A 23,511-nucleotide genomic window follows, 5' to 3' on the forward strand; every position below is an offset into this window, starting at 1 on the left:
GTCCATCTGCCTATATCTGCATGTCTGTCTATCTATCGTCTGTCTATCGTCTATCTATTTCTAATAATTATAATGTATCTAACTATCTATTTAATTATAATCTAATAATTATAATGTATCTAACTGTCTATTTAATTATAATCTAATAATTATAATGTATCTAACTATCCATTTAATTATAATCTAATAATTATAATGTATCTAACTATCTATTTAATTATAATCTAAAAATTATTATTTATCAATCTGTCTATCTATCTAGGTTATGTGAGGGTTGCACCTCTTCTTCAGCAGGAGTGACTCATGATGTATTGCTGCTATAGGTTGAGAGAAGGTGAAAGTAAAAAGCTGTTGCTGCGCGTGGTGGGGGTGTACATGCAAATACATGTTAGAAAGAGGAACTACTGACTGAAAAAGACAGAACTGCTGCGGATGTTTACCATACTGATTTGCGGATTCTGATAAGTATTAGTCGCAGTAAATCAGATTCAAAGTGAGTTAAACGGATATTTAGAGACCGATTGACTGTTTATTGGTAAATCAGAGAGAATTCAGGGAGATCTTTAATTATCAGTTGTGCCTCGGTCACTTTACAATCTACGTTTTATGAACCCGTGATAAACTCACTTCCGGGAGTCTAAATTACCGTATAACAGGTAAATATACTTTTGTTTGCCTGTTAAGATTAAATGTAAGAGCTTTTCATTTTTACATATTTCGTTTCCAAATGAAATGAAATCCACTAAAAGCTATAATCGATTTGGAGCTCTGCTGATCATGCATTGCAATGATATCATACATTTCTTTAATTAATTGCCTTTGCGATTGGTTATTTAAACTTACATTTCTTGGCGCATTATTCTCAACTGTGTCGTGAAATTAAAATTAAAATTAAAAATTAAAATTAAAATTAAAATATTCGGTTCCGCATTTTCATGTTACTAGCTATGTTGATTGTTTTTCACTGTTTTATTAACGTACAGGAACAAAGAAACGCGTTTATAAAATATGTATCGAGATTTCTTCTATTTGAGATTACGGTGTTTAAATGATTTTTTTAAAATAATGATATGCTTATATTTGGAACAATGACAAATAAGGATTTCAGAGCTGATAAAAAAGAGAAGTTCACAAATCGAGATTACAACACGTGTGCAGCATTATAGAAATGTACATTTGTATTCATGTTGATTTAATACATTTTTGAAAAACGTTTAGTATTGTCTACAAAATTTAGATTGAATTACTTTAAGAATGTCAAGCAACTCAAGCAAGCAAGAAGTTTTAAGATTTGAATTAGTTTTCAGTTAAGTTACTGTTGTTATTATTATTATTATTATTATATCACACCACCTTTCAATTGGGTGGTCAAAAGCTTTTCAAATATTGGTTATATTTTAAAACATAATTACTCAACTCAAAATAAAATATTATGCACATAACAATAGGCCCATAAGGTTTTTTTCAAGAATTGCAGTCTTAAAATATGAATGTTTCTTTTTGGACAGTAACACCATGCACCTAGACATGTTTGGACTTTAAGGCCCCCAAAAACCACCAGTGTGTGGTGTACGTTTTTTAAATTTGGTTAAATAAGGTTTGGGTGTTACAGGAATAACATTTTATTTATTTTTGGGGAATTTCATACACTGTCTGGGACAAAGTTCTGTAAAGGTTTGGTTTGGAAAGCTGATTTATAGTTTATTCTGAAAACCGAAAAATGACAAAAGATGAGGAGTGGGCTGGGTTATTAATATAATTTTTACTCTTAGGTATCATACTTAGAGTCAAATTTATATTAATGCCCCAGCATTTTTCTGAATATCCGAAAAAAAAAAAAATCCTGTCTGATGATAAATTTAAATAAACCTCTTGTCATTTATTTCTCAGTTAATCATTGATCAAATTATGGAGGACAAGAATTTGGGTGTAGAAAACCTGAGTGAGACAGAGCTAAACAGACTTGGTTACATGCTAGACAATCTAGAGTGTGGTTGGAAACAGCTGGCAAAGGCAGTGGCTGAGCAGCCACAATTCTGCTATAGGTAAGTTGTTATAGGCTAAATTGTGTGGAATAACTAGCCGATATTGTGCATGGTTATGACCGATTCACAATTACAGAATATCCTTCTTTGCAGTGACAAAGAGCTGACTGACTGCTCAATCAAAGTACTAAGTCCACATGGCAGTCCTGGTCGATACCTGCTTGCCCTCCTCGCAGATAGACGGTGTTCTTTGGCTTTCCTGCTTCAATGCCTGAAGAAAATTGAGCACAGAGAGGCTATTGGATTTCTTACCTCACATGGTAGCTAAATATACATAGGCAAACATCTAATCTAATTCTAGGTGGTAACCAGAAGGGGTGGGTCATATCACCCAGGTGTTATTTGTGTTTTTGGGTAGTGATGGAGCATATTAACATCACACTGCAGCCACAGAGTCAGCGGGTACCAGAGGGAAGTACCGTGGTTTTGAGCTGCAGAGCAGTTGGACCTGTGGAGCTCACCTACCAGTGGTTCAGGGGCAAAGATGAGGTCTGCTGCACTACATTCTGTAACTAAGCCTACTGATTTGAAATGTCATCCTTAGTCTCAATAGTCTGATTATTTATGTTCTCGGTAGATGCCAGGAGGCAGTGGCCCAGAGCTGGTCCTGAATCCTGCAAGTCCATTTCAACAGGGCCATTACATCTGCCGTGTAAGTTCTGGGGACAAGTACGTCTTCTCCAACTGGGTCCATGTACGTCTACTGAGTTCTGGAGGCGCAAGTGCAGGTATGTGAATATTTCACCTTAAAACTTACTTCAGACTTGAAGGAATCAAACTTCCTTCAACACTGATACATTGTGTCATCCGCAGGTGCCAGCAGTAGCTACTTCCCTTCTTCAACTAGTGGGTTGTATATTACTCAGCAACCCAGGCCTCAAGTGTTGATGGAGGGAGACACTCTCTATCTCGAATGTGTTGCTCAGGCCAACCCACCTCCACAGTTCCAATGGTTCCTTAACAAACTTCCAATGCCAAAGTGTACTAGAAGCTTCTTAAAGGTAATCATTAAGTTGAATTTTAAGTATCACGGTTGAATGTGTTGAATAATTTATTAGAAAATGCAAAGTGTTATGCCAAAGTTTGGTATACTGTGTACTTAATTGGGCATCTACATGGTCTCGTCCTCAGATTCCATGCATTACCACAGCGGACAGAGGTACATATACTTGCAGGGTTTTCAACCTCTATCATGAAATGTGGAGCGATCAGGTCCAAGTAAACATAGGTAAGGAGCTTAAGACAACATGATCCATAATCATTCCCTTTAATATAAATGAAATAAATCGACCTAAGATTTTTCTTCATAGCATGGCCTATTTTCACTCAGGTCCTGGTTCTTCTTCTTCTGATGTCTCATGGGAAACAACTGAAGTGGGTAAGAATGATCTGTATAATTGTATGATTAAGCACATGTACAGATGCTTTCTTGTCACTCACATGCACCTTATGTTTTATAGTTACTTCTGATGCAGGTCCAAGGCAAATGGGTGATTGTTGCGGTAAGTGATAAGGAAATTGCTCTTGGTATTTCTTGTATTCATAGGATCTGCTATGCCAATCTTGTCGCTTCACAAATCTATAGCCACTGACAAGGTAGCACTGCTTATGGGGAATATGAACTACCTGCATCACCGGCAGCTGAGAGCTCCCATGGCAGATGTGCATGAGTTGACCAACCTTCTACGCCAGTTGGACTTTAAAGTCGTCTCTCTACTGGACCTCAACTGGCAGGAGATGCATAGTGCTGTTACTGAGTTCCTGCTACTGTTGGATCGAGGCGTTTATGGTTAGTGCCTTGTTGCATCAGTTGGATTTCTGCAGCAATAGAATGTTACACCAATCCTGATTGTTTATTTATTGAATATGTTTGGATCATCTAATCTCTCTTTTCCATGTCTGCCATTTCAAGGGCTGTTGTACTTTGCTGGTCATGGCTATGAGAACTATGGAAACAGTTTCATGGTACCCATCGATGCTCCAGCCTCTTATACCTTCAAGCACTGTCTCTGGGTGCAGGACGTGTTGCAGCGCATGCAAGAGCGCCAGACGGGACTTAACGTCTTTCTTTTGGACATGTGTCGGAAACGGTGTGGTTTGATTCATAAGTGTATTAGTTCTGAATTATTGTACTTTTAATTTTACTTGAACCTGACTGCAGTTGTGTTGTTCATACAGAAACCCAAACGATGAGAGCATCCCACAACCTGGCCCCTTGAGAGTGACCGCAGACATAGTGTTTGGCTATGCAACGTGAGTCTAATGCAGTGACAAGTCATTTTATTGATATCTAGAAATTGTGATTGCAATCTTCGCATTCTGAATCTAGGTGTGTTGATGCCGAAGCATTTGAAGTAAATAAAGACGATCTCTCTAATGGAATCTTTATGAGCTTTCTTAAGAAGAGACTGATGGAGCCAGAGAAGGTCACGGTCCTACTTGACAAAGTAGCAGAAGGTTTGGGTTTAAAGATGTTCTCTAGTAATCCACAATTCATTGTTGGTATCAGTGTTTTGTTTGAATTACTTATCAGACAAGAAAATGTTACAAAATGTGCAAATACTTTTAAGCCACATATACGCAGTGGTGGACGAAGTACACATACCATGTACTTGAGTAAAAGTAAAGATACTCAAGGTCAAATATTACTCAAGTAAAAGTAGAAGTGCTGCCTTTAAACATTCACTTGAGTAAAAGTACAAAAGTATTTGCCTTCAAATGTACTTAAGTATCCAAGTACTTTGATTTTGTTTATGGCTATAATGTCCTATTATAATTTGTCACAAGACTCTTCCTTAACTCAGTCTAAGTGAAGACTAATGTCACTCTTGGCACACCAATCTATTAATAAAAAATGACATTTATTAGTCTGATATATATACATATATATACTGTGCATATATATATATACAGTATATATAAATATAATATTATATATATATGTATATTTGAATTTAATTATTTTTTTGTGTGTTTAATTTTTGAGGGAAGGGGACTAAAACATTTACAGTATTTACTGTATATATTTTTCTCCAGTGCCTATGGTCATAATTATTAACGTCTTAATGTTATGATACATTCACATAAACCTGCACAACGCCATTAAATATACACACACACACACACACACACACACACACACACACACACACACACACACACACACACACACACACACACACACACACACACACACACACATATACATATATATATTCTATGTTATGGGAGCAGCCAATTTCCTTCCAAAATTAAACACAAAAACGTTATTAATGCAGTGTTTCTGCTAGGCTACTCCCCAGGAAAAAAAAAAGCTATTATATGCAAGTCATTTTAGTGGCAACGTAAGCAATGTACATTATGCGTCAATACCTACCGATAATTGCTGCAATAATAGCTCCTGCTCTCTGTCCCACTTAAAATCATTGTCAACGCGATTTGTTTGGAACTATTGAGAGCTACACGAATAACGTGACCGCGCAGCGGCGAGATCACTGTCACAACCATGTTTGCAACTCTCATATTAACGGCTCTGGTTCGCGCTTAGTAGATACCGCCAAGGCAAGTTCAAAACAAAGCGCGCGCGCTGTACTGTGATTGGTGGCTCGTTTGACCAGTTACGTTTTTATCCACTCATAAATAAAAAGGAACGACTGATTTTGAAAATGTAGTAGAGTAAAAAGTAAGATATTTGACTCTGAAATGTAGTGGAGTTAAAGTAAAAGTCTCCCAAAATGTAAATACTTGAGTAAAGTACAGATACGCAAAAAAGCTACTTAAGTACAGTAACGAATTATATTTACTTCGTTACTGTCCACCACTGCATATACGTCATAAACTTCTCTCAAATTGATATTGTGGGTAATTTTTGGAAATGTTCACATTTGAACTGCTCTGGATTGCCTTTCCCAAAAGCATGGTGAGCCCAAGTTGATCGTGAAGACCATTACCATCAGTGTTCTTTACGATCATCTTGGCTCACAATGCTTTTGGGAAACACAGCCCTGGCTAGCAGATATAATTAGATTAAATTCTTGAACGTCAAGTGTGACTGCACAGTTTTACAGAGTTTATGTCCATTGCAGACATGGGAAGGTGTAAAATCACTCGTGGCCGGCAGGCTTTGGAACTTCGTAGTAATCTCTCAGAGCGTCGTGCCCTGACGGACAGCATTCAAGCTCCAACGTGCCAAGTCACAGCGTCAACAAGGAACTTACAGTGGGCCATCGCGCATGGTGGGACCTGTTCAGAATAAAACCCCTTTAGTTTATATCCTTATGCAAAGTACAATAGCTGTAGATAAAATGCAGAAAATATTGAAACATAATGATTTTGTGTAAATGGTTCCAGTCATCCCACAGAGCCGCTGTCTTCAGTTTGAATGTGGTGTCAAGGTACAGCTCGGTTTCGCTGCAGAGTTCTCCAATATCATGATAATCTACACTCGGATATTGGAGACTCCTAAAGACATTTTGTCATGCTCTGCTCAGCTCTCTGACTTTACAGAGGTAAACTGACATTCTTGTAGATCTGCAAATAATTTATTGAGTTAGTCATGAGAAAATAACATAAAGATGTATCATTTATTGATTTCCTGTGAATAAGATTCATTACCTTTTCATGCCCCACTTCAACTTGTGTATCTTTGGTAGATTGTCCAAAAAATAGCCCAAGACGCATTGTTTTGTATTCAGTTTCGACTGATATCATTCCAGGGCCCCGAAATAGACCTGAAGCACAGCAATCAGGAGAGTCTCTGTGAGGCTGGCAGCTTACTACTGAACCTAGATGATCTACTGCCTTTGGAAGAACCTCGGCTCTTTACTCGTATTAGTGCCCTGCAAAGGCTGAAGGTATAGTGTCTCATGTTTATACAATATGTGCAAAGTATATCTAATGTATTACTTATATGGAATGCATATTATAAGGCTTTTCTTAACTGCTTTTCCCCTCACAGAAAGAGCTCTCGTTTACTGTGTGTCTACACTACAAGTATGCTAATCTAGATGAAGAGGTCATGGAAGAGCAAAGAGTGACAGTAGGCAAACCTCTAGTGTCAAAACTCAACCTCCACGAGCCACGACTCTCTCCCGCTTCCTCCTCTGAACTGCAAATGTCCAGTATAATGGAGTCTTCATCCTTCAGTGAAAGCTTTAGAGCTAACCTGTCTGACTCAAACCTTTCCTACATTGGATCTCCATCTACATCCTGGTCCTACTGTCAGGGACCCAGGGAATCACCCACATACACTGGTTTAAAGAATGAACCTGAGGAAACCATAAGTTCAGAGTTTCTTGAGTCTGAAGAACCTCCCGCCATCAAGAGTTTGCCTAGCGCTTCTTCTGAGGAACTCCCATTTAAATTTAGCAACTTACCAAATTCCATTTAGCAGGAAAGTGTTCAGTGCTGTGCGTCGGATGCGTTACAAACTGTTACAGTTTGTGTACTGTATATAATATGTATACAATATGTTACAGTGTAATTTTTCCACTCTATCTGCCATATGTTACAGAAGCCTAAAAATGTAATATAATTGAGAAAGTTGATGTACTCTTACAGCTTACAGTATTGTTTTGTTGGTAAATCTACCAGTGCATTAAATTATCTTATTTTGGATTTGTTTGGTTTTTCATTAAAGTACACCACAAATCATTCTGTCTGTGGAAATTATTGTAATGTATCTCACTTGAATTTCGACATGCTAAAAATCATCTAAGAATAAAAAACAAATTACTAATATACAATGGGGGTTTTTCTACCCACTAAAAGTGCAAGTACCTTTTATTTTTGGAATAAAAGGCTAAATATTATCTTACGTTCCCGCACTCCTGTCATAGTGTAGGCCTACGTAAATAATATATTGCATGTGTGATTGTTATGTATCTATCATAGACTACCGGTATCTGCCTAGGCTATTAATAGGTTATTTTTTTCGAAAATTCTCAGCTGTTCCAAAACTGTCAAAACCGAACTTGCACCTACAATATTCTTTATCTATCGCCACCTGGAGTGTATTTTATCCGCTAAAACATCAATATCTGCAAAAAAAATCTCACATTCCCGCGCTAGCAAACTCCTGTCAGACTGACCGCGAATATTATGACGTGGATGCGCATGCGCCAAAAATCCAAGGCAGGCGCATGCGCACGGCTGTAGTCGACTGCGCCATTTTGCTTCGAGTGAGAAACGCTGTATATCGTGTTCTATCTACAATCCGGTGAGTGCTCGCGGGGTAGAAAGAGACTCATTGGTCTATTTCCACGATTATATTCACAACCCGAAAACATGTCAGACTCTTCGACAGCAGATGTGGGGCCTGTGGAGGCGGGGGTTCGTAAGTTATCGGAGCTGAGAGTGATCGATTTGAAGGCCGAGCTGAAGCGCCGAAATCTCGACATTAGCGGCAACAAGAGCCTGCTTTCAGAGAGACTCAAAAAGGCAAGTGGACCCCGAGAAATATCCATTTCTCAGAAATGTTAAACTCTATTTTACATATGAATAAACATGCTTTGCATGGTCTGAGTTACTGGGGTTTATGGTTACCGCAGTACATGTGCTGTTTATATTCGCACTCGGGTTTTATTGTTATGAATGATGTTTTGGATTGATACTGTTATTTTGTTATGCGTACGTTTATGTATATAATGCTTTTTATGCACTAACGTTATCTGACTGTTTGAGGCATCAAACTGGCCTTGCAGGATGTTTTGAATTCAAGGCTTACGTAATATGCAGCAAATACAATAGGTTGTCAGTGTAGAATAAAAATGAGTTGTTTGTGTGACGCTGTAAACAATAGGTAATGGATGGCAATCATTCTTGTATTTGACTGTGTCATACTTTCGTTTCAGGCTATTGAAGAAGAGGGCGGAAATCCAGATGAGATTGTTGTACACCTTGAAATAACGCCTAAGAAAACACCTAGGCGATCTTCAAAAGGTAAAAGCAAGATGTCTTCACGTCGATGTACTGAAAATATACACAATACAGTGTTTTAAGGTTTTTCACTTAAATATTAGAGGTGTAACAACAATACACTCGTGTCATGATTTGGTTCTATACACAATACTGATCTCACGATAGTTAAAGGGTTAGTTCATCCAAAATTATAATTTTATGTAGCCAGACTTGTGCTACACGTTGCACTTAACTGTATTTTCCTTTTTTGAGGTGATTCCAATCATATTTCAAGCAATTCAAAACCACCATGGTGAACAATGCGCATCTGAAGTGTCTCAGCAGAAGGAAATGATCCATTATTTATCTGCTTTAATATATCGGCCACATTTTCTCATCGGGCCGATAACATAAAAAATGATCAATATATCTGTCAGTTTTGATTTCATAGGGATTTTAAGTCGGTTTGAAGTGGTATTTGTTTCTGTCCATAGGAAAGAGCAAAGATGAACCTGATGAGGCTGAAGATGGCACCCTTGAGGAGGACTCTGTTGATGGCCAGGTGCTCTGTAATATGAAGTTGTTGATGGATATGATCTGAACTAGGGCTGCAACAACTAATCGATAAAATCGATAATAATCGATTATGAAAATCGTTGTCAACGAATGTCATTATCGATTAGTTGGTCTGCTTACGTCACGGGGAGCGTTTACTGGTGATTGGTTGAAACAGGCCAATCAGGATGCTCTCTGTCTTACACGCGCTTCATGAGGCACACACACGCAAGGTCTCCCTCCCTCCGTTGCTCTGCCGCGCGCTCGCGCTACACGGTTTGGAGCACAGTCTCTTCTGTCTCGCATGCGCGCTCTTGCTTGCGCGCTCAAATCCCGGGAGTTTGAACTAATTTGCGAGCCGCTATCAATATGCGGGTGACTTCCAGAACTTCCGGGAGACTTGGGATGTCTGTATTTTGCGTCTCGAGCATCAGGTTGCGCAATCAGTTCGCTCGCAACATAAGTGATGGATTAAAATAGTGCTACCGCAGAAATATTAAATTAAAAGCGAAGCACTAAATATAAAGGCAGTTAATAACAGCAGCAGTAAAAGATTGTTTTTTAGTCACTGTACTCAGTGGTTTTCAGCGAATGTTGGTGCACTAATGCATCATTTTTCCTGTCTTTTTAATCAAGCCTGTTTGCTTGCTGCGTACCTCCATTCCGCTCTCTTTATATAGCATTTGTCTACTATTAAGTTTTAATTGTTTTTCAAACGCGATCTACTGCGGCTCTATGTTCACACGCTTGTTTTCAGTCTTTCTATATTTATTTTTACAAATTATCCTTATTCAATTAATTTTAAATAAAAATTAAATGAATTATACATTTGAGATGTTTTTAGTTTATATCTTCACATCTGAACAACATGTCTGTAAATTTGTTTTAACAAAAATTGTGTTAAAACAATATGTTGGATATAATTTTTTTTTTTTACATTAATCATGGTTGTCAACTTGCCATCTGCAATTATCATTAAAAACAATGCAAATATTGATATTTGTAAAACTCAACATGTGGCTTTTGCACTTTTTAAAGTACACTTTTACACATAAATATCCTAATTTAGGGTTTTAGGTAACACTTTATTTTACGGTGTCCTTGTTACATATGTTACATGTACTTACTGTAGTAATAACAGTAAATTATGCATAATTACATGCAACTAACCCTCAACCTAATCCTACCCTATTCCTATAGTAAGTACATGTAGTTACTTAATATTACTCTGTACTTAAATATATAATTACACTGTAACAAGGACACCTTAAAATAAAGTGTAACAGGGTTTTATTTAGTCATAATAAAAAAAAAATCTAATTGAATTTTTTATCCGATTAATCGGAAAAATAATCGTCCGATTAATCGATTATCAAAATAATCGTTAGTTGCAGCCCTAATCTGAACTAGGTTGAGTTATTTTGCATAGCTTTATCAAAACTAACAATTTCTTTACCTCCTTTAGGAGGACCCAGATGCTATCCCAGATAACCTTCATGAGATGGATATCATGGACATGAATGTTCTGGATGAAGCCGATATGGGCAATGGAGGTGGGCCTGATGGAGACGAATATGACGAAGAGATCCTAGATACTTTATCAAATGAAGAAAACACAGACAGCCCGAGGGAGGATGCCGCAAATAACCATGATGCGGAGGATGCTGATGATGCAGTTATGAGTAAATCTGAAGTGGAGGAGGTGAGGTTTTAATATTAGCTAATGATACCGCAGCTCAGTTCTTATCAGTATTATTTTAGTTTTTATTATTGTTTTATTAGTATTTTGAATGAGCTTTTGTTTTAGTTTTATCGTTAGTTTTCATGTTAATTTGTTTAATTTTTAGTAATTTCATTGTGCTTTTGTCTTTTTTTTATATATATATTGCTATTTAGGTTTAACTTAATTTTGTTTAGTTTGTTTTAGTTATGTTTAAGTTTTGTTATTTATTTCCTTTTAATAATGTTAGTGCTTCAACTTATTTCAGTTTATTGCCAAGGCAGCATTTCTAATTTTCGTTTAGTTTATTTTCCAACTAATATTTATATTTTATTATATTTCAGCTTGCTTTCAATTTAACAAAATTGTTTTTTGTTTTTGTTTTTTAAAATAGTTTTAGTTAACAGTAATAACCCTAGTTCTTATTGCACATTGAGTGATACTTTCTTTGGCTTTCAGGAAATAAAGGCTAATGACATAGACATGGATGAAAACCAGGAAGTGCCGTGTCAGGTATTCAAGGAAGTTGACATTTTTGGGGGGAGGGGGTTTGTTCTGTTTGGTTCAGCGTAGGAATGCCAACGATGAATCGACGATTGATTAATTGTCGTTAATAGTTACTTTGATAAAACGTATCGATGGTTGATTAAGCAAGGTCATCATTAGAGTGCATAGTTTTGAGGTGCGCATTCTTTATGCGCAAAACACGTGCAGAGACACAAGAGAAAATTAATTGTTAAATTAATTACCGTAAATTAAAAAATTAAATATGAAAATTAAATTAATTTAAATCTCAATTAGGGATTAACTTCAAATTTACATGTGAGGAGGTTTAGATAAAATAAAGTGCATCTACAATTAAAATATGTGGCTAATTGAACATAGACAGAAAGAGTGGTTGTGTCCTCGGGTCTCTTTTATTACAAATAAAAATGAAAAATAAAGCTCGCTGTCGGACAAAGAAGAGAGGAATATATTTAGCTTTTATATACTCAAACAGAAATGTGGCGCTGTCAAGACCGGAGATTGTCACTCCGCGAATCATACCAGGTTTTCTTCTTATCGCGGTTGTTTTGTCATACGTTATATGCTGCCTTATTACTCCATTAATTGATACTATAAAAATATTTCCAGGCTTATGAAATCTCGTACGCGCTGCCGCAATATCTTCATTACCTGCTTGATCAGTAACGGTCTCTATACATAGCAGTTTATTAAGACGGCTGACATTCTACAAGTTTATTTCCTTTATTGGCAAGGTCTTTTATCATCAGAGAGAGTTTCTTGTGTTCAAAGAAGGAAATGGAATATAAACATTGTTACTGTTTAATTACAATGGCGAATCCATCATGACGGAGAAAATTAATCGTAAATGGAGGTTTTAATCGCTGGTTAGAATTCTAATCCACAATTTGTAAATCTGTGTTTAAAATTAACTGGTGCAACACCAGTTCACAAATCAATTTAAAATAAAGCCCAGATCAACAAATCCTAGATTAGCTTTAAACTGTGCTTAATTTAATCCTTATTGGTTTAACCCATCCGAAATGTATCTGGCCTCGTTTACACTCTCAAAAAAATGTGACCCAATTCCGATTTTTTTTTTTGCTCATACGTAACACAGATCGGATGTGTTCTATGACCGTGTTAACAGGAAAAAAACCCGCATGCATTCGGATATTTCGAGATCGGTTTCAGGCCTCGTTCATATGTGGAAATAAATCAGATATGTGCCAATGTGACTGTCATGTAAACAGGCAGATCGGGTTTTCTGAGGTATTAGGCTACGTCTCCACGGTTTAATGACGAGAGAAACCCAAGGGACGGATGGCCCGACGAAATTTTGTGTTGTCGTAGGAGAGGAATGTGGACAAACTTTGACACAACATATCAAAGGTTGGCTAGCTCATCCTAAAATTTCGGACCCGCTGCTCCTCGTTAAAGCCAATATTTAAACACAATATCCTCCCACCAGTCCTGAGATCTCTCTCGCACACAATAACTGAAGCATATGCTCAGGCTGCAATGATGGCCCTTTTCATCCTCCTCCGCCTCAAAATCATGGTGATGTTTGGCAAACTTTGCATATATCGCAAAGCTAGCATCAAGCATATTTCGCTTTCGTCCATCTGTGCAAGAACCCCCTTTAAGCATGCGCGATGTTTCAGATAGTATGGCAAGTGTAAACGCATGAATCGGATATGGGTCACAATTGAAAGAACGTGTAAACGGTCGGTCAAAAAAATCTGATCTAGGCAAAAAAATCAGAATTGGGGATCAAGACCTGCAGTGTAAACGAGGCCTTAATGTCTTCAAGCCATTCATTGTATTAGATAGGCTAGCCTTTTATTTCGAATCATAATTAGCCACGGGTCCAAAAAACCCTCCAAACAAGTGATTTTACTGAACATAAGAACTACTTGAGGTAACGCCACAAAAAAGTTCATATAATAAACGATAAGATCCTGGTGGATGGATGAGTGATCTTCCAGCGCTGTTTTAGATGTGCGCTTTAATTCTACATCGCATGGTATATAAAGACCTTTCAATCTGAGCGATCAAGCATGCTACAGCTGTGAAACAGTGTCTGATTGGTCTCGACACATTGTGCCTACCCACTATACCTACCAACCAGTTTCCATTGGTTGAACTTTCAAATGACGTAGGACAACACTGCATTATGATCGCGATGCGATCAGATCCTGGAAGTCCTATAGCTTTAGCCAAGCAGCATGTCATGTCACTCCGTGATCTATTGTCTTATGTTGTGTTTGGGCTCGTTTGAGACTACCTGCTCTAAAAAAAGAAAAGAAATGTGATCTACTATGGTTTACTGATTTTTCGCAAAGTAACAAAACATGGTTGTATATCAAGAGCAGGGTCAAAGTTAAGTGCATTTTTTTGTTGTGATTTCACCGGAACGAATGGAGAGTCTCCACAACAGCGTTGAGCGATAGATTGAAGCGGTCGTCTATGTGAAGTTGGGCTGCACAGTTAATAGAATTTCTAATCGCGATAACGATTAAGGCGGGCATACACTGTGATTTCAACAAGGTTCCCTACTCACACTGAACGAGTAGATCGCATGCGATGTAAAGCCAAAGCTCGCGTTTTATGTGCTCACACTATACGGTCCGAACGTCGAGCTGCAACTTGACTTCTCCCACTAAACGTGAGAAATATGCTCAATTAACCCCCGTGCTGGGTTTCGCCAATAGACCATGATATCGTGTATCCAGATATATTGTCAAAACAAGCATCAGCTATCAACATCAAGAGTGTTTAGCATTTAGGTCGACTACAATGAATTATAGGCCTATAATTAAAATTATTAACAGTCTATAATATGTCCGAACACTGCTATAATCAGTCATCAATGATGTCATCAAATCAGTCATCAGCTTTATTTCAAAAACAGCTTGTTTAACATGAACATTGTTTAACAAATTAATAAAGAGGCACGTGTAGCTACATTTCAGGTGGCTTGGAAGACGTGGGTAATATGGTTTATCCATTTTGCAACACGAACTATAGGTAAGCAGCAACAATTTGTAGCTGGTCTGATAGCTAGATCTCCCTTTTTTCGTTTTCTTTCTTGCTGCATTAAAGATGAAATGGTTGAACTTCTGTTTTCGCGCAGTGAGGGACAAAACACTTAGTTTATTTGTAGCTCTGCTTCAACTGTGCGATACCCTCACGAGGAGCGACCAAACTATCTGACATGCCAGAAATGCATCGAACCATTCCTATTGCCGGCCGGGAGAGGTTTATCGCCTTTTTTCCCCCTTGTACACTGTATGACAAATGACGCACGACAAAGCTGAAAATCGGCCCGACCCGAGAAAGTCGCACGAGTCAGAATTCGTCTCAAAATCGGACGGAAAATCGCATGGTGTGCCCGCCTTTACGGATGCCACGAATACGTAATCATTCAAAGCCACGGTTGCAAAAGAAAATCCACTCTGCGTGCGTGTGTTTAGAGCATGTTATGTTATGAGAGGCGAATCACGACTACTTCAGAGAACCCAGCACAATAGGAACTACCAGTGATGTAAGTATACGCTGAAATAAAAAGTATCTCACCTCAGAAAAACGGACATGACTGTCCTGTCAGCTGTTACACTGTGCTCGTAGCGTGCAGTCTTCAATTGCACATGCAAATGCGGCCGCAGCGCGCTGTATATCGCTTCACTGTATATAAAGTGCAAAAGAAACTACGAGCATGCAACGTCGTTACGTTGTAAATTAGTAAGTCACAAAATAAAAGTAAAATACCAATAAATTACGTTGCTGGTACGTCGTGTGTTAACAGAAGGATTTGCATGCAGGTATGATTTTCATTCTATTCACCAGAAGCAGTTTCATTCACAGTTCTTGTTAGTATTGTGTATTCACCATGGTAACTGTTGTTTCCATAACCCCAAAATGCCACTTTATTTTCACTGTGTTATTTTTTATATTTTTAAGTGACTGGTCGGTGGCTCATACCAACATTGTATTAACAAAAAATAATACAAATACAAAACATATTACTAATACTAATACAAACAGTTTGGGACAGATAATCTTTAGCATAGGCCTAATGTTTATTTATCAGTAGTCTTTACTATTAGTCATATTCTTGCAATTTATGTGTATTGCAAGTAAAGGGTGCCAGTACGTGTGTGTGTGTGTTAATATTTGTGTAAACATGTATTATAATATGCCTATATATATGTGTGTAAATTGTGATAATCATAATGAATAATTGCAATTACAATTTCAAGGGAATAATCGACAATTATGATTTTTGTCATAATCGTGCAGCCCTAATGTGAATACTGCACGAGTGCCAAGAGAACACGGTTGACTTCCATCATTGATAACAGCGGCTACGAACATTCTGCATGATTTCAAAAACAACACATTTCAGTGCCAGATCACCTCTTATTTAACATGAACAAGCAAATTGTTAATCAACTGGAGTATCAACTTTGTATTAGATACATCTGTGCTGCGAGATGTTTCAAAAAGTGGTGGGGACAATATTGACCCTGGCAAAAAGTCAATACCTGCAAATTACACCCATGGTTGGGTTTCTTTTGTCCGTCTTCACTCATTTTCTATCTTTAGCAGGAGAATGATGGAGTGCCTGGATGCGAGGACACCAAAAGCGAAAAAGGTACTGTATGGGGTTCTGGAATTGCTCTTAATGTCAGGGTGAAGCCTTAAAGTCCTTGAGTGTAAATGTATCAGGTTATTCAGGAAAAAGAGACTGGAAATCCAAAGATGATTACTGGCTTTCTGCATTGCTGACATTGGGCATTTAGCCATTAATATTAATTTAGAACGACGTTATAGTCACTCAAATGCTCTTTTGTAAGGCACAGATATGCAGAGAGTCAGTAATCTGTTTCAGTTAGTACATTGGTTGGTTTAAATGGTTGTTGCAGATGCAATTTAGTGTTTCTAGGTTGCATAAAGAAGACAACAAAGAGAAGACAAGAAGAACTGGATCATGCTGAAGCAAAATCACTGTAGGACTCAGTTTGTTAATTGGAGATTTCACTAATGGACCATTTGCTTGTTTGAAACGAAACAAATTTCCTGTAAAGACAGCACAAGCTGCTTCTTCCTTATCATGGACACTTCAACTACTAAAGTCGACGATGGACACTCGGTTGTGGTGGAGGTCTTGTGGCTTTCCCTAGTCAACAGTGCACCCTCAGCTTCAGGGTGCAGGTGAACTGAAAAGAAATGGCCTGTTGTCTGGAAGCTTGTTGCTTGTTCTTGCTTTGGTTTTTCCAGTCTCTTCATAGGGTAGCTTGCCTTTGCTTGTGTATGAGAAAGCAGAGGGCCACGTCCTATTCCAGTTCCACGATATCATTGCAATGTCTCAGAAGTGATTAAACTCTGTGCCATTCTATTCCTGTTAAATCCGTAGAAAGTGAGAAAGTAGCCGGGTCTTGTATATCAGAGCCACTTAAGGAAGACTTCGCTGAAGAGCCGACTGAAGACGAGAAAACTTCAGTCTGGGATTCTCACAAAGAGGAAGACAATGTGCACGACCTTGCTAACGCAGAGGAGGCCGCCAATTTGGAAGCAGAATCGCCAGCCTGCGAAATGGACGTTGACGCATCAAAGCAAAGTGAAGTCGATTCAACAAGCAAGGACCAAGAAAACGTTCAGGACAATTTGGTGGACTCTGAGAGCACTTCCACTCAGGCCGCTAATGCTAGCGAAACATGTCTGCGCGATATCGAAAGCGCAGTTGATTCGGAAATGGCGTCTAAAGGAGAAGCGGACGAGGAATGCAAGAAGACTGAACCTGCTGAGTCTTCAGAAGTCAAAGAGTCCTCTGTACAGGGTGGTGATGATCAGAAAAAGAGGTTTGTTGTTTTCTGTCTACTAGAACAATGGCTTTCTCTGTTTCATTGGCTCCTTTGTTAACAAGTATGGGTTCTCTTGGGAGGTGTAAACGACTGCGCATTTCGTCTACCATTTTGTCTTTTTTTCTACCTTCAAAAAGTAATGTACCAGAAATTTGGTTTGCCATCTTAGTGCAAGGTATGTTTAACGTAATTGGGCTTCACGTGACTATTCAAGTTGTAATATCCAAATCTTTGTTCATTGACTATGGTTGTGTGTTTTCACTAGGTGGGTATTTGTTAATCAACACTGGTGATCCCGTTCATTTTGCCCATTCAATTTCTCATAATACTGTTTTCTTTTTCTCTAGCGGTGAGGAGGATACATCAACCAAGCCTGAGTCAAAAGATGATAAAGGTGGGTGTGCGATGAAGTACTACTTTTGACCAAGAAATTGTTTCTGGACATTGTAAATTGATCTTGCGCCTCATCAGGTAGTGCTGCTGCTAGCGGAAGGAACCTCTGGGTCAGTGGACTCTCTTCGACCACAAGAGCGACAGATCTAAAGAATCTGTTCAGCAAATATGGCAAGGTCTGCATGTTATAGAAAACTACACATTGGAAATGTTGTTCTTAGGTTTGAGGGTGTCTTGATCCATGTTTGCTACTACTTGCAGGTTGTTGGCGCGAAAGTAGTAACAAACGCCCGAAGCCCAGGGGCTCGCTGCTATGGGTTTGTTACGATGTGCTCTACTGAGGAGGCCACAACGTGCATCAGCCATCTGCACAGAACCGAACTGCATGGCCGGATGATTTCAGTTGAAAGGGTATGTGATTTTGTTTATTATTTGGGTGCTAACATACTAGAGTTCGCCAGAGATAACTGCGAGGGTCCATTGGTGCAACTCATTCACCAATGATAATTTATGCTTTTGGACATCTGATTTGTTGTATTCCCATTTTATTTTCACTCCCTAACGTGGATTTTCTTCCAAAAGTTTTGTCTAGTGTGCAAGTGCCCTTATTTCTAAATAGGGGTGTCGCGATTCTCCAAATCTTCGATTCGATTGAATTTTCGATTCTAAGGTCACGGTTCGATTCGATTTTTAAATTTGTTTTTTTTAAAGCACAGGTTGCTATGCCATTTTTAGAATATACTTTTATGCAATATAATATCTGACCTTTGTTCGCAATGTACCACACTACATTGTCAAATTTAAAACATTTATTAACAACATAAAGTGCTTATAATATAATACCTTATATCTTTAGTCAATTGGAAACTTAAGCAAAATAACCTGCCATACGCAGATTATAAAATGAAATCAGTCATTTTAAACTGTCTACGAAATGCAATTTCACAAACAGCGTGAGTGTTCAGCGGTGCCGCGTCTTCTCTCTCTCTGTCTCTCAAAATGGGTTGCACAAGGCAATCATCAAGCGCGCTGCTCTCACGTTTCGGGAGTCGTGACATGACGGAATTAATACTCGCGCGCTCTCTGAGAGATGGTTTTCTTCGCACACATAAAGCCGCCTCGCAAACAGGCAGATGACGACATTCAAGTTCACAAAACAAACAAACAGTTGTTGATTTAACAGATAAATCTGTTTTTGTGAAGATGCCCTGCCATGCTTGCAAACTGTGGCTTTTTTGAAGCGCGAACGTTGACAACATAACTCACTGGATATCCAAAATACTTCCACACCTGTGACTTCAATGAAAGAGTAGACGTTTCAAGTTCTGTCGATGGGTCTCCTGCATCTGCAGTTGCCATGCTATCTTTTGACTGGCTGTAGCTAAGTTAGAGGAGGTTGACTTGCAGCACTTCAACACGCGTGTTTTTTTCCGTGACATTGGGGCGTGGCAGCATCGACGATTCCATTTTTTAATTCGAAGTTTGAGATTGTGACTTAATTTCGATCGATTTCGATTTAAAATCGACACCCTTATTTCTAAACTCTTTTGCATCTGAATTGGGTGGCTGGCAACAGTATTGATGTGAGGTGTGTAGTCAAAGCTAATTGATTTATCTGTATTTAGGCCAAGAACGAGCCTGCTGGAAAGAAGCCTGCTGAAAAAAGCGATGCCAAAAAGCCTGGCAGTGACAGAAGACACTCCTCGGACTCGAAGACTGAGAAGTAAGTTGTAAATCAATGGTATTTATTTACAGACATCTCTGCATGCCAAATAACTAACGGTCTCATCATACGGTTTCATCCTTACAGATCTGAGAACAAGGATGAGAAGTCTGAAAACTCTGATGGAAAAGGTAACAAGATTAGCTTGCGTTCACATTTGTAACTACCTTCAGTAATATGCAAAGGTATCCAAATCTTAATGGTTCAATCTTGCTGTTACAGAACAAGGAGGAGAGAGAACTGTTGTGATGGACAAGTCAAAAGGAGAGCCAGTCATCAGCTTGAAGACAAAAAGCAAAGAACGAGTATGTTTTGTGGTTTTAACCGTTTTGATTCAGACTACTTTGTGGGGTTTTGAAATGTTTTAAATGACACACCAATCTTTGTTTCAGAGCACTAAGAGTCGTGACCGTAAATCCTCTAGCAAGGATAGGAAGGACATTTTGTCATTTGACCAAATTAAGGAGCAGAGAGAGAGAGAGCGTCAGAGGCAGAGGGAACGAGAGATTAGAGAAGTGGAGAGACGCAGGCACTCTGGGTAAATTTTATGCTTCTCTCCTTTGGCCCTCATTTAGTCTTGATCTAAAAATCAATCTAGCAATTTTCCAACTGGGGTTTATTTACGATGCAGCGAGCGAGACCGCGACAGCCGTTCGGAACGCGAGCGCATCCGCCTCTTTCGGGAGCGGGAGGAGAGGGAGAGACTGCTGAGGAAGCGCAACTTTCTGGAGGTGGAGAAACAGCGACTGGATGCCGACCGCAGGGAGCGCGAGTTCCTGGAGCGTGAACGTCTCCGAATAGAGTATGAGCGGCGGCGCGAGCAGGAACGCATTCATCGGGAGAGGGAGGAGCTGAGACGGCAACAGGATCAGCTACGCTTTGAACAGGACCGACGTCCCGTCAAGAGGCCTTACGACATGGATGGCAGGTATGCATAAAGTAGGGTTGCCGAACAGTTTTGCCAAACCAGTAAAAGACAAGGTTTCCACACCCACTTGCAACTCTACTTGATTCCTTGGGTAAGTTCATGAAGCAGGAGCACCTTGATTTGTCAGCTTTGACTGTGGTAGGGCTGCACCATATTGAACTCGTTAAATTCGATAATGCTAGGTGTTTAAAATAAATTTAAAATTAAAAACAGAATGTGAAACACATGTTGTTATATCATGTTCAATGTAAGCATCCCTTCAACTTTTATAAAGTAAACGGCAGTGTTTTACTGTAGCATTACATAAAAAGTAAGTGTAGTTGTAGCATTACATATAAAGTAAGTGTAGTTGTAGCATTACATATAAAGTAAGTGTAGTTGTAGCATTACATATAAAGTAAGTGTAATTTTAATGTCAGTTTTAACCAGGGGGTTTAGGGTTTCAGGTAGGCCTACGTTAGGTTTATTTAACAGGAATTGGATAAACAAATGTAAAAATAAAACACCCCTTTGTTTTCACTGTATGAATTAAATATACACTGATTCTTATTAAAGCCACAGAAGTTATTCAGTCAAGAGCAGGGAGTTATTTTCTCTGTCTGTTATTGTTAGATTAACAGTAAGCACACACACAGAAGCAGGTTTATTAGGCTGCTGTCACTTTAAGAGCTGCATGGAACCAATATATTGTTACACGCGCTCTTTCTTTCTCAACTGTTTAGTCCACTCAAGACACAGCTGACTGCATTGACGTGAGTACTCGCCAAGTATTGGGCATTTTGACAATTTTGTGTGTATTTGGTCATATAAGCCGCGGGAGAGAACTGAAATTATGCGTCACTTATTGCGCCTAATAACATTACGCATCTCACACGTATGGAACAGTCATGTGCCCAGTGTATTTTCTGCTGTCAACCAAAAAATTTGACTGTTCATAATCTGTTGAAGTATTAAAATTATTCTGTTATCGTAAACATTACGATATGCATATTGCAATATATACATTTGCAATATTTTGATATATCGTGCAGCCCTAGATAATGGGATGCAGCGTCTCTGTAATACAATTGTTAATTTTTTTTTCATTTTCCAAATATACAGAAAAGATGACTGGCAGATGAAGAGAATGACAATGGATGATCGCTATGGACGGTCGGATTTTGGACGCCAAGACCGCTACCAAGACTTTGACCACCGAGACCGCAGCCGCTATCAGGATGATGTGATAGACAGGTAATGCCAGCTCTGTCTAACAGCAGCCAACTGTCTAGATATTTGTCTATAGATTTTGCTACTATATCGTAATGATTTACATCCCCCTTACAAACAGGAGAGACAACCGAGGTGGTTTGTCAGGAGACAACCAGGTAAGAAAATCCCTTCACAGACCTTCGTTAGATTTGATCCTCGGGTATTGGAAAACATCTAATCCTCCTTTCTCAATTTACAGCACTTTTCAGATCGGGAAAGACATGGCAGGGACAATCGTGACAACTGGGGTGGCGGCTACGACAAGCGTGGGATGAATCCCATGAGGCCGGTGCCAGGCAGGTAGGTCTTTTTGTCTCATCTAGTCAGATGTGCCGCTTCATTAAATGGTTGCAAATTCTCTTCACTCAGTTGTTTTGCTCTGCTTCTTGTTTGAAGTCGTGACAACAGGGACTGGGAGCCTGGACGTAAAATGGACGCGGACAGAAACTGGCAAGGTATGTCCACTATTTTTTTCTATTATGTTCAAAAGTAGTTGCATGTTGTCTTCTCTTCTAACTTACTACGTTTCTTTTTAGGAGCAGACCGAGGTGTTCCGGGACAGGGTCACATGGCACGAGGTGGAATGGCAAGGTATCAAGGTTTAGGCTTTTGTTTGTCATGGCTAGACATAACTGTGTAAATAGAGTATCATGGGAAATGTCTTTTGTTGCACATGAAACTAATATTTGTCTACTCTACTCCATAGCCGAGGTGGATACATACAGACAGGGACGTCCCAGTCACTCTCTGGAGCCTTAAATCGACCGAATCAAATGATTCAGGGTAGTGGTATACAGGGTGGCGGAGCCTTTGGTCGACGCTATTAACTTAAGTATCTGTTATGTGAAAAGAAACTTTGCAGCTTGTACATTGCCAATCATGCTTTGTTATTGTATTTTTAAGTCCTCTTTTATTTTGATGGTGTAAAGACAAACAGATAATTGGTTACATTGTGTAAAGTTTGAGATTTAGATTTTTTTTTTTTTTTTTGTCCTCCCCTCCATTCCACATCTTTAGATTTTAGGCTTTTCTGTTTTTCACTTGTTGAATGCTCAGGAACGTTTTGCTAAAATGGAACCTGTCTTTAAACCATGAAATTGTTGTTCAATTGTTTTTGATGTTTCAATAAAAGTGTGGAGTTTTCTTTACATAAAGGTGGTACTCTCGTCTTCCTATGATGTACACGCTAGCATTCTGTTGCCACTAGGTGGCGCTCTTAGTCTAAGCAAAATTGGAGGATTTAAAGAATGCTTATGAGAATGCAAGTAGATTTTTACATTTTGCGAAGAAACTGTTAGTGTTTCATGTCATCCAATCTGAACAGGTTCATTTATTACTTGGTTAATGTTATAGTGATGGTTCCCTTAGCAAACACAGCTAATAATATGTGGCATCTCTATAGTCTAGGTTACAGCTTGAGATGTTATATTGGCATATTACAACTCTAAATTAAGCAAACGGATGGCATTACCATCATGACCACCAGCCAATTGCTCAATACATCTTGATTATTCAGAGCTTGACTTCCATGTCGTAGGAGGACTGGCTTTTAATCTAATAAACCATCAAAAATAAATGCACTTGTTACATGCTTTTAAATGTCAGAAGATCAAACAGTCACATTGTGC

General features: G+C 38.7%; 2 protein-coding genes across 4 annotated transcripts; both read left to right on the plus strand.

Annotated features, from left to right (window-relative positions):
- Nucleotides 1-259: 259 nt before the first annotated feature.
- malt2 (MALT paracaspase 2) lies at nt 260-7,661 on the plus strand. Of its 2 annotated transcripts, none has more exons than XM_056256590.1 (17): nt 260-656; nt 1,891-2,045; nt 2,139-2,305; nt 2,404-2,534; nt 2,623-2,773; nt 2,859-3,046; nt 3,177-3,273; nt 3,376-3,423; nt 3,506-3,547; nt 3,631-3,834; nt 3,958-4,135; nt 4,224-4,298; nt 4,375-4,502; nt 6,131-6,280; nt 6,396-6,553; nt 6,761-6,898; nt 7,003-7,661. In XM_056256590.1, the coding sequence occupies exons 2-17, from the start codon at nt 1,909-1,911 to the stop codon at nt 7,432-7,434; spliced, it is 2,424 nt and encodes an 807-aa protein (XP_056112565.1). In that variant the 5' UTR covers nt 260-656; nt 1,891-1,908; the 3' UTR covers nt 7,435-7,661. The 2 variants fall into 2 exon arrangements, with proteins under 2 accessions (XP_056112565.1, XP_056112566.1); XM_056256591.1 differs by having other exon boundaries at nt 260-493.
- Nucleotides 7,662-8,192: 531 nt separating this feature from the next.
- On the plus strand, nt 8,193-23,041 carry safb (scaffold attachment factor B). Of its 2 annotated transcripts, none has more exons than XM_056256592.1 (21): nt 8,193-8,483; nt 8,897-8,984; nt 9,437-9,504; nt 10,963-11,199; nt 11,677-11,730; nt 16,330-16,378; nt 17,141-17,585; nt 17,936-17,982; nt 18,060-18,157; nt 18,243-18,392; nt 19,607-19,704; nt 19,792-19,835; nt 19,927-20,009; nt 20,097-20,242; nt 20,336-20,632; nt 21,734-21,865; nt 21,963-21,999; nt 22,083-22,183; nt 22,280-22,338; nt 22,420-22,474; nt 22,590-23,041. In XM_056256592.1, exons 1-21 carry the CDS (start codon nt 8,331-8,333, stop codon nt 22,708-22,710), a joined length of 2,562 nt encoding a protein of 853 aa, XP_056112567.1. In that variant the 5' UTR covers nt 8,193-8,330; the 3' UTR covers nt 22,711-23,041. The 2 variants fall into 2 exon arrangements, with proteins under 2 accessions (XP_056112567.1, XP_056112568.1); XM_056256593.1 differs by having other exon boundaries at nt 16,333-16,378.
- The last annotated feature ends 470 nt before the right edge of the window (nt 23,042-23,511 follow it).

This window comes from Rhinichthys klamathensis, unplaced genomic scaffold (genome assembly GCF_029890125.1).
Source record: "Rhinichthys klamathensis goyatoka isolate OS25496 unplaced genomic scaffold, OSU_Roscu_1.1 h1tg000127l_1, whole genome shotgun sequence".
In the NCBI taxonomy this organism is placed as follows: domain Eukaryota; kingdom Metazoa; phylum Chordata; class Actinopteri; order Cypriniformes; family Leuciscidae; genus Rhinichthys; species Rhinichthys klamathensis.

Bases quoted from the DNA above. Each gene is read 5' to 3' on its own strand.
- malt2 (XM_056256590.1), top strand. From the start codon at position 1,909: ATGGAGGACAAGAATTTGGGTGTAGAAAACCTGAGTGAGACAGAGCTA. The intron at 2,306-2,403 runs GTAGCTAAATAT...GTTTTTGGGTAG, and splicing joins TGGATTTCTTACCTCACATG to TGATGGAGCATATTAACATC. The intron at 3,548-3,630 runs GTAAGTGATAAG...ACAAATCTATAG, and splicing joins GCAAATGGGTGATTGTTGCG to CCACTGACAAGGTAGCACTG.
- safb (XM_056256592.1), top strand. From the start codon at position 8,331: ATGTCAGACTCTTCGACAGCAGATGTGGGGCCTGTGGAGGCGGGGGTT. The intron at 19,705-19,791 runs GTAAGTTGTAAA...TCATCCTTACAG, and splicing joins TCGGACTCGAAGACTGAGAA to ATCTGAGAACAAGGATGAGA. The intron at 20,243-20,335 runs GTAAATTTTATG...TTTACGATGCAG, and splicing joins GAGAGACGCAGGCACTCTGG to CGAGCGAGACCGCGACAGCC.